Genomic DNA, 10,466 nt, shown 5'->3' with positions numbered 1-10,466 from the left:
GCGGCCCTAGGCACGTCGTAGGCGCGTGATAAATGACCCCGGGGTTTTCAGGAGGACTTAGACACCATTAAATCCAACCCCTCGCCCTGCAGTTGAGGAAACAGTGACTTAACGTTCCTGGGTGGAGTGCGACTGCTGATTTAGAGGCAGGGTTCAGATGGCCAAGCACGGTCTTAGTCCTTCAGAAGAGAGGGTTTTCTCATCTACCCACCCTGATCGGAAGGAAATGTTCCTTTTTTATAAAGTCAGTAAAATTCCTCACTGCCAGCTCAAAGCGGGCCGGCCAGCTAGGGCAAACTCCCACGGGCACACTCTCCGGAACTGCTTAGAAACCGCCTTTGGGAGATGAGGTTGATACGGAGAAAAGCCGGCCTCACTCTGAGACTTCCTACAAACCTTACTGTTAAACCGTTGGATCTTACTCTAATCAGTCAGCAACTGTCTACTAAGCGTTTGCCTCGGGCTCAGCTGTTTTTAGCCTCATAGCACAAGAGGAATCCGGAGCCCAAGATTCTATGTTTTGCCACAGTCTTCGTGTGCAGTTTTGTTCTGTTTTGTTTTCTTTTTAACAAAAGATACTTTCTGTCCCTGGACTTTGACTTATTCATCTGTAAGAGTTAATAATTTCCTAGTTACAGTCAGCTTTCCACATCTGCCGATTCCACATCCATGAATTCAACCAACACCCCAATAAAATATGCAGGAGGAAATAAGAGAAAGTTCCAAAAAAAGCAAAATTTGCATTTTCCTGGGCGCAGGCAACTGTATATAGCATTTACATTAAGTATTATAAGTAATCTAGAGGTAATTTAAAGTATACAAGAGGACATGAGTGCATAAGGTTATATGCAAATGCAATGCCATTTAAAGAAGGGACTCCTGCATCCAAAGATTTTGCTATCCAGGGGAGTCCTGGAAATAATCCCCTGAGGATCCTGAGAGACCTTGGGCTTTTGCAGGACCCTTAATGGTTCTACTGTCTACAGAAGTATTTGTAAAGTGTAAAACCCTACCCAGTGACCAGACATCCCTAGATTCAGTTCAGTTCAGTCGCTCAGTCATGTCCAACTCTGCGACCCCATAGACTGCAGCACGCCAGGCCTCCCTATCCATCACTAGGTTATCAACCCTTTAAAGAGTCTCCGTCATCTTATTTTCTAGAGTGCCTAGGGGAAAGTTCAACCAAGACTTACGGAATTCCTGTGTTTTGGTTCCTCTCTGCCACTGGCTGTGTGTGGGAAAGTCATCTCCACTCTCTGGCCTGCTCCCTCTTTCAACAGAGTGAAAGACTTCCTCCAGATGGACATTTCATGACCAAGGTTGCTTCAAGGGTGGAAAACAACAAAGAACATCTGGGATCCTATTTTCCCTGACGGAAAACAAGAGGGAGGCTGCACATGTGTGTTTGTGAAGGCACAGGGAAAATGTCAGGAAAGCCACCCCCGCACTCTTTACTGGATGCAGAGAGAAAAGCCACAGGGTTGGGGGGGGGGGGGGGTTGGGGGGAGAGGAGGGCTGGAGTGGGGGAAAGTAAAGGATAATTTTCACCTTAAAAAATAAACCTAAGTATCTCTTCATTGTTAAATTTGATAATTTAATACTTTGTAATTGTAGAAGGAGGGGGGAAAAAAACCTGGACTCTTTAGAAGGGGAGGTCCTGTTAGCAGCGTGTTGACCCCCTCCATTGGGGTCATCCCTCCTTGAAGCCTGCTGTCAGCATGTGCCCTGCTGAGCAAGGACTCAGCTCCCACCAGGCCCCCTGAGGGACTCAGGAAGGAGCCATGGGCAAGTTCACTCTATCCTTGCCCCCTCAAGGTCACTTCCGTGGCTTTCCCCGAACTTTGGTCCTCTCCTCACCCTCTGCCCCAAAGCAGTGGGCAGACATGTTTCTAGGGGACCCACCACCAGGCATTTCCAAGTAATGACTTCTCAGGAAGTCAGGAACCTGATCACATTCCCTCTCCTTCATCCTTTTCCCCAGTCACCCCATCCCAACCCTTGATGCCTGAGGACCTGTTTCCTGCCATCATCCTCAGACATCTAGCTACTTTCCTGATCACTCCGCAAAAAAGCTCCCTTCCCTTGAAGCTTTGAGCTCCCCGGCATGGCATGTGCATTCTCAGTCATGTGCATGTTCAGTCACGAGAGCGCTCCGTCGAGTCCAGCTCTTCGAAACCCCAGGGGCTGTAGCCCACCAGGCTCCTCTGTCCATGGAATTCTCCAGGGAAGAAATACTGGAGTGGGTTGCCATTTCCTTCTCTGGGGGATCTTCCTGACTCAGGGATGGAATGTGCATCTCTTGCATCTTCTGCATTGGCAGGCAGATTCTTTACCACGTGTACCACCTGGGAAGCCCTGAGCTCCCTTAAAAAGACGTATTTAAGTGGGGCTTTCTTGAGACCATGTTCCTAGGCTCCGAGAGATCATGTGCCCTCAGTGACACAGGTTTTTGAAGTGGCCCCATAACCCCATAAACCTCTAAAAAACTTTGAAGCTGTCTGCTTCCATCCTACACATTTAGAACCCACCCCACCCCACATCCATCTCTCTCTATTCACAATCTCTGTATACGAATCGGTCCTCCCAACTGAGGCCTCTTAGGGGTAAGACTGGGTCTTATTTTTGTAAACTCCCAGTTTCCACTGCATCAAGCACACCATAGACATTTAATACCTGTCTACACCAAAAGCAGCAGCACTGCATTTGTCTAATAAACATGCATTGGTGGTCAATAGCATGGTTTTCGGGTTGAACAGACCTGTGCTTGAATTGCTTCTGGTGATTCTCGGTTATTTGACCTTAAGCAAATGTTTTCATCCGGAAAGAAAAAAAAAAAAAAAAAACCCGAGTACCTATTGAACTCTAAGTTGTTAGATAATTTAGGTAAACTTCTTTGCGAGGTGCCAGTCATATAGACAAATGATGGTTGCACCACCCTCTGTGTTTGGTGCTGGAAATCTATGCAGAAACTAGTAAGACAGTCAGGAGAAGAGCCTGTCAAAAACAGGCACTCAAATGCATGTGAATCAACCGGTGCAGCGAAGCATACACAGTGACAGACATGAGCACTGCGGCAGGCCAGCCAGGGAGGCACAGCAGGGCAGCAGCAAGTCAGACCTTCTCTCCCTGATGGCTGACACTGAGCCGGGCTGACCTGACCCCACACAGAGCTGGACTCCTAGAGGAGAAACCCCCCCTGCTGAGGGTGCCTGACCCTCAGCGGGGGGTGGGGGGGTTACAGCCAGGGGCAGTAGCGAAGCTTGAACCCAGCCTTCACCCATCCCAGCCCCCAGTGGTGTGGAACTGCCAACCCCCTCCATCTCCACAGCTCCCCAGAACAAAGGAACACCTACAGCCACCAGCTCTAAAACCAGATCTTTATTCTCTAGTTGGAAAAGGAGGGTTAGTGGTTGTGTTTAGTTCCAGGGAACAAACAAGGCCCAACAGTAGAAATTACAGGGAAGCGGACTTCATTCATTATAAGGAAGAATTTCTAACAATTAGAATTATCCTACAATAGAACCAGGGCCTCAGGAGATTCCCTGTCACCTAAATGTTCAAGCAGAGGTTGGGGATCCACACGCTAGAATGTTGGAAGGGAAACTCACCCCCACTTCCCATCAGCTGGCCTTCCGTTATCAATGGGGCAGTCCTCCCCACAATGTGCTGAGCTCTGAAGGGAGTGAAGGCGGGCTGGGGTTTTCGGACAAAAGCCCTGACACAGGGCGGCTGACAGCCATGGGATTGCTCTAAGTGCTGGGAGGGTGGTTGGATGAAGGCAGTCGCAGCGTGGGAAGATGCTCTGGGAAGGACTGATCTTTCGGGGGAGGAAGGGGAGCCACGGCACTAACAGTAGACGGGTCTCTCCAAATCTGGATGCCTGTGCAGGGGCGGGAGCGAGGGGCCGGTCTGGGGCAGGCTGGAGGAGCTCGGCTTTGCCTCCCAGGACTGGAAAAGGCCCAGGTGCTGCCCAACAAGGCCAGCAGGTTCTCCGGGTGTGTCCAGCTGCTCCACTGATCCTCCCCGGCATTCATTCACTAAGGGCTGAACCACACCTACTTGCAAAAAAAAAAAAAAAAAAAACGAGCCAAAGGAACTCATAATAAGAGACGGGACGTTAAGGCGTTAACACCAGAGGAGAGGGGTCCTCCTGTCCACTGGTGGCCCCTCCGGCCGGAGGGCTGTAAGGGGTGGGTGGAGCTGCTATTGCTACTTTTCCAGGGCACAGGATAGTCTGGACCGAACCTTAGCAAACACCAGCTGGAGGCCGGGGTCCCTGCTCTGCAAGTGGACTCCCTGATTACAGCGGGGAACCTCCCTCCCTAACGGGGCCGGCTCACCCCACCTCGCCACCCCCCTCGCCGACAGCAGCAGCAGAGGGCACAGTGTGAACGACGCCCGGCCCACACTCCCTCGGCCTCCGCCGCCCCGGCCCGCTCAGACATCGTGCTTCTTCTGGTGGGCCAGGAGCTTCCCCTCGTCATCAAAGGTCTGGCCACAGATGGCGCAGCAGAAGGCGCCGTCCCGGATGTGGCTCTTGCGATGGGTGATGAGGTTGGACTTCTGGCTGAAGCTGCGGTCGCAGTCCGGGCAGGCGTAGGGGCGCTCGCCCGTGTGGATGCGCCGGTGGGACACCAGGTTGGACTTCTGGCTGAACGCCTTGCCACACTCAGGGCAGACGTACGGCTTCTCGCCGGTGTGAATGCGCCGGTGCGCGGCCAGGTAGGGCTTGTGGCGGAAGGCCTTCCCGCAGTCCGGGCACACGAAGGGCCGCTCGGGCGCGTGGTCGCGCCGGTGGGCGGCCAGGTGGCTCCCCTGGGAGAAGCGGCGCCCGCACTCCTCGCACGCGAAGGGCCGCTCGCCCGAGTGCACCCGGGAGTGCGCTACCAGGTGCGTCTTCTTGCCGAAGTGCTTGCCGCACTCGGCGCACGCGAAGGGCCGCTCGCCGCCGTGCTGCCGCTGGTGCGCGCGCAGGAAGCGCTCCAGCCGGAAGCCCCGCCCACAGTCGGCGCAGGTGTGGAGGGAGGGCGGGGCCTCCGCCTTGGCGCCTGGCGGCCCGGGCCCAGCAGAGACCTCAGCTGGCTCGGGGGCCGGCTCCGGAGGGGGTTCCGGGGCGCGCTCCGGGGCGCGCTCCGGGGCGCCGGCGGGCGGTTGGGGCCCGCCCTGCGCGGAGCCCTCGGAGCGCTTGTGGATCTTGCTGTGCGACAGCAGGTTGGGCTTGTGGCGGAAGCGGCGACCGCACTCGGTGCACGGGTACGGCTTCTCGCCCGTGTGGATGCGCCGGTGCGAGGTCAGGTAGGGCTTATTGGTGAAGCGCTTCCCGCACTCGGGGCACTGGTGCGGGCGCTCGCCCGTGTGCACGCGGCGGTGGGCGATCAGGTTGGGCTTGTGGCGGAAGCGCTTGCCACAGCAGGCACACTGGAACGGGCGGTCGATGGCGTCCCCGCCCGGCCGGGGCGCGGTCACTGCCGGGCGCCCCCGGGGCCGCGGCCCCAGGGCCTTGGCCGCCGCCTCCTCCAGCGCCTCGGCCACGTGGACCCGCTTGTGAGTCACCAGCTGGTCCCACTGGGCGAAGCTGCGGCCACAGTTGCCGCAGATGAAGGGCCGGGCCTCGGGGGCCGGGGGGTGGCAGCGCCGCGAATGGGCCCGCAGCTGCTTTCTCCGCCAGAAGCGTCTCTCGCAGGCTGGACAGGCGATGGGCCGTTTCGCCGCCGAGTGGGCCCGCAGGTGCAGAACCAGGGCCACCCAGCCTCGGAAGCTCTGCCCGCAGAGGTGGCAGGCAAAGCCCAGGTCTGGGGTGGCAGCGGCATGGACCTGGCAGTGCAGTGCCAAGAAAGGGGCGTGGCGGAAGCGGCGGCCGCACTCGGGACAGGGCCGGGGCAGGCGGGCCTGGCAGCGCCGGGCATGAAGCCAGAGGGCCACCCAGCCGGGGAAGTGCCTCCGACAGTGGGCACAGCGATGGGCCCGACCTAGGGCCTGGCTGCCCGACTGGGCCGCGGCGGTGCCTCGCGACCTCAGCCCCTGGGGCTCCTTCTCCAGAGTCTGGGGCGACTCCTGGGAGGGCCCAGAAAGGAGTCGGGGCTGGACGGGGCCCATGGCCACCGGGCCCCGGCAGCGACGTTCCAGCATCGGTTCTTCCTCTGCTGAGGGTGGAAAGGTACAGTCACGCTGGAGAACCACACAACCTGCGCCCCCCCACCCCAAGCTCCTCCCAGAGGACCCAAGAGGAGCCTGCCTCCTCCACTCCTCCAGCCCTGGAATCAGGACCACTAGACTACTCTTCTGTTTCCTCCTATTACGTTATTTCCATCTTGGGTTTCTAGAAAGCATTTCAAGTAAATCTGCTGTTAAGTCTTTACTGGCCCTGGAAACGACTAGAAGGAAGAACCCTGACCCTTCTTGGAATCCCCCTCCGGCATGGAGTAAACACGCCAGGGCTGGCTGCACAAAGATTGCTGCCTTGGGACTCACCAAAACACGCAGTCACCTCCCCCTTCAGCGCTTTATATGCTTTCCCAAGTGCTTCCCTGCCGCCCTCTACTTGTTTCTATTTGCTCTTGTCACATCTGAGCTTCGCAGCAACTCAGTGAGGCTGGACAAGAGATACGAACTCCCTGTCTGATGGAAGAAGCCACTGTCAGGCTCGACAGGGTGACAGGACTTGCCCCGGGGGGGCACAGAGTAAACCTACAGCAGAACCCGGACGAGGGCTCTCATCTAATCCCGTCTTAGGGAAGGCACTTTGACCTCCCTAGCCTCAGCCTCCCACGGCCAGGAGAGCCAGTGAGAACGACCCCTTCTCGGGAGCAGGAGAGAGCTCCGGATACTACTGCCAGCCCAGCGCGATGCCAGGCCACTGCCTGCCCAGACTGTGCCCGCATTCTGCCCGCCTGCCCTCCTCCACCCCCGCACGTGATGAGGACACTGCAGGAAGGAAAGCGCTCTTGAATCCAAAGAACACCCACAGCCTGCTGCCCTCGGGGGTGAGCCTGCCTCGCTGCCTACCCTCGGGGGACTGGGATTACTGGGGCACGGAAAGGGGAGGAAGGAGGAGATTGTAATCTCTGTCCCCTGTCCCGGCCTGCCCCAGCCCCGCCAGGGGCTGCCCCACGGGCAGCTCTTCCAGAACGGGGAGAACCCAGACTCCTGCGGGGGAGTCTCCTACACCCACTGCCAGATGGGGTGGTGATGAGACTCCTAAGGGACCTTCACTGCCTGCTCACAAGTTCCCCCGAAGTTCCCCCGAACCTGTACTCCTCTCCAGGAGCAGAGACATGACTCATTCCCAGCGGCCAGAATGAGCCCTGGGAAGACTCCCAGGATGTGATGAACCTGAAACATCCCCCCTCTCCCCCCGCCCTCAGCCCCCCCTTCTCCCCCCTCTCCCCCCCACCCCCCGCAGCGGGGCACTGGGGCCACGAAATGGTGCGAGAACCCAACAAAGAAGGCCACACTCTACCCTGGAGGCTGTGGAGCTGGAGATGAGGCTTGGCCCAGCTCCTCCTGGGGATGTTCCCGGGGATACTTCTGCGGCTGGAGCGCCTGCTTCGGCCCACACTCGGGTAGCCCCCGGATGTCAGCGAAAACTGCAGCAGTAAAGACACCCCTACCCCCATGGCAGAGCTCAGACCTCCGGTGGCAGAGAGGCCAGCCTTACCTGCGGGGAGGGGAGAGGACGCGTGCGTGAAGCTCAGCGCTCCCCGAGGGAAGTCATCTTTGTGTCCTCGGCAGCCACGGCCCCCTCCCCCACCCCGGCACCCTGCTGGGCAGAGTGACCTCAGTGGCCATCGGATTAATAACTGAACGTGCCCCCTTCACCAAGGAAGCCCGGGGCTGCGTTGAAGGCTCACTTCCTCCCCTGGTAAGGTCACAGCACGAACTGTCCATGCTAATGGCCAAAGGCCCCCAGGCCGAGGGCAGGAACTCTGAAATCCCCGCTGGCTCCCCTTCCCCCACCCTCCTCCCGACAGGAATTCCAGGCCGGGTTCCCAGGAGGGGCTGCCAGGCGCGCTCCTGTGACGAGGACTCGGGCAGAGTCTCCTGCCGCGTCCCGGGTGGCAGAGGGCCGTGCAGACCCCCACACACCCCCCCTTTTGTATTCAAGCATGTGCTTTGCCACCCCCTCCCCCCCGTCCACGTTCGCGGACACACGGCTCCGTGCTCTCCGAAGGGCCCCCCCCCCCTCCGGTCCCCACGCAGAGCGCGGCTCGCGGAGCCTGCGCGCAGGTGCGCGGACTCGCCCCCCGACTCGGTCCAGCAGTGCACCCCCCCAACACAGCGCGCACACGGTCACGCGCCCCGCAGGTAGGGCCGCCCCCCCCCCCCCCGCCTTCGCCGCCGCCACCACCACCACCACGGGCCCGCGTGGAACCCCGCGCCCTGCCCGGGACGAACCTCTCCGGCGGGGAGCGCGGAGGCGCGTCGCGCGTCCATGAGGCCCGAAAGCCGGCGCCGGCGGCCGCGCTCGCCACCCCGCCGCGGCAACAGCAGCAGGTTCGGGTTCACCACCGCCAGGCCCGTGCCCAGCACCCCCCCACCCCGCCGGTTCCCAGCGCCACGTGACTACAGGAGCTGCCGAGGGTCAGTCGCGGGCTCGGGCCGGCGGCCGCGGCCGGAGGGCGGGGCGGGCCGCGGGGCCGGCCGCGCGGGGCCCCTCTCCCGCCCCCAGCGCCCCCTCGCGGGCTGCGCGGGGGCGCGACTCCGTTGCCATGGCGACCACCGGCCGGATTTTTCCCGGACGGGCCTGGCTCAGGTTTCCCCGACCCTTTGTCCCTCCCGGCGGGCGCGCGTCCCTGGGCGACCGCGTGGCCGGACCGCGGTCACTCGGCGAGACCCGGCCTCGCTGGCCCGAGCCTTGGCGAGGGCGCTCCTCGACCCCCCACCCCACCCGGCCGCCCCCCTCCGGTTCTCCGGCCACCTGGACCTTTGGCCGCGCTGCAGAACCTGAATAGCGCAGCGGCTGAGCCGCGGCTGGGGGCACGGCTGACCGGAGACAGTCGGCTTCTGGGTAGTTAAGAGCTGGAGAAAAGGAAAGGCCCGATGGGGTGAACTTTGAAAACGGGTTGCCCTCGCTTCCAGAAATCAGCCGAGCGCAGGCGCCCCGGCTTCCGTGGCTGCGGGACCCGGGGCGCGGGCGGTCCTGGCACTCAGGGCGCTGCGCTTGGAAACGCACCGCATCCCAAGGGCGAGTGCGGAGGCAGGTGCGAGTCTGCGTCCCTGACTCACCGTCTAGCAGGTGGCCTTGGCTTTCCCAACGAAACACTTACTGGGTTTTCTCGGCTTGGACCGTTTCACGTACTCTCGTGCTTTTCAACACAGGCAACTTTCTAATTGTACAATTTTTTAAAAGCTTTATTTTGTATTGGGGAGTGTAGCTGAGTAACAAGGTTGTGACAGTTTCAGGTGGACGAGACTCAGCCGTACGCATCCATGTATCCGTTCTCCTGTACAATTATTCCTAAAACACAAAATCTGTTGCATTAATAGGAAACAAAATACGCAGATTTCTCATACTTACCTCATACATTTACATTAAATGTAATGTAAAATGCCAGTTGCATTTAATGCCTTGGTATGTATCACCGTCAGGAATCCTTTAGGGTATGAATTTGAGCAAACTCCAGGAAATACTGGAAGACAGAGAAGCCTGGCATGCAAGAGTCGGACACGACTTAGCCACTGAACAACAACATACATATCATCGGGCATTTTTTCTAGGCTTATCTGTGCTTATTTGAGGTTGGGGTAATGCCTTACAAAGATGTATTCTGCCTTTTTTGCTTAACAATGTTGTGAATTTTCTTCCGTCCTATTAAATATTCTTTTATAACAAGATTCTTAATTGCAACATAACTGCACATTTTCTACTTTTCTGTATCATGGGTTCATATTTTATTGCAGATGCCTGATTTAAAAATTCTAGAAGTGGGGAACTGGCCGGTCAAAGGCAAAGTGTATTTTTCAAACGTTTTCTAAACTATCTTCGAGAAAAATTTATTGGTTTTCTTATGAGAAATGCCCTCTTTTCCATATCATTGAAAATACAGACTTTTTTCAAATTTAAAGTTGTTCTTTCTTATTGTTTTGAATGTTGCTTCATAAATTACTAGTTAACTGACTTGTTTTTCATGTAGTTATTTATTAACTGTATTTTCTCTTTTGTGAATTTGCTTATGTCCCTTTGCCCACTTTTCTGTTTGTTCATTTTAAAAAGTTGGGAAATTGACTCCTGGGTATGTATCTGAAGATAATTAAAAAAGATACAGGCATCGCAAAAAAAAAAAAAAGATACAGGCATCTCAATGTTCTTAGCAGCATTATTTACAATAGCCACGACAGGGAAGCATCCTAAGTGTCCTCCAACAGACAAAGAAGATAAAGAAGTTGTGGTGTACATAAACAATGGAATACTACTCAGCCTTAAAAGAATGAAATGTTACCCTTTGCAACAATCTGAATAGACATAG

General features: G+C 57.2%; 1 protein-coding gene across 3 annotated transcripts; it reads right to left on the bottom strand.

Annotated features, from left to right (window-relative positions):
* Positions 1-3,363: 3,363 nt before the first annotated feature.
* On the bottom strand, positions 3,364-8,550 carry REPIN1 (replication initiator 1). 3 transcript variants are annotated; one of them, XM_043872778.1, is made up of 3 exons: positions 8,395-8,550; positions 7,460-7,606; positions 3,364-6,143 (listed from the first exon to the last, which is right to left on the bottom strand). In XM_043872778.1, exon 3 carries the CDS (start codon positions 6,127-6,129, stop codon positions 4,438-4,440), a length of 1,692 nt encoding a protein of 563 aa, XP_043728713.1. In that variant the 5' UTR covers positions 6,130-6,143; positions 7,460-7,606; positions 8,395-8,550; the 3' UTR covers positions 3,364-4,437. The 3 variants fall into 3 exon arrangements, with proteins under 3 accessions (XP_043728713.1, XP_043728711.1, XP_043728712.1); XM_043872776.1 differs by having other exon boundaries at positions 7,460-7,657; positions 8,395-8,549; XM_043872777.1 differs by having other exon boundaries at positions 3,364-6,140; positions 7,460-7,657; positions 8,395-8,549.
* Positions 8,551-10,466: the final 1,916 nt, after the last annotated feature.

Source organism: Cervus elaphus, chromosome 18 (genome assembly GCF_910594005.1).
Source record: "Cervus elaphus chromosome 18, mCerEla1.1, whole genome shotgun sequence".
NCBI lineage: Eukaryota > Metazoa > Chordata > Mammalia > Artiodactyla > Cervidae > Cervus > Cervus elaphus.
This window is presented reverse-complemented; position numbering and strand designations above follow the sequence as displayed.

Bases quoted from the DNA above. Each gene is read 5' to 3' on its own strand.
- REPIN1 (XM_043872776.1), bottom strand. From the start codon at position 7,616: ATGGGGGTAGGGGTGTCTTTACTGCTGCAGTTTTCGCTGACATCCGGG. The intron at 6,144-7,459 runs GTAGAGTGTGGC...TTCCACCCTCAG, and splicing joins CCAGCTCCACAGCCTCCAGG to CAGAGGAAGAACCGATGCTG.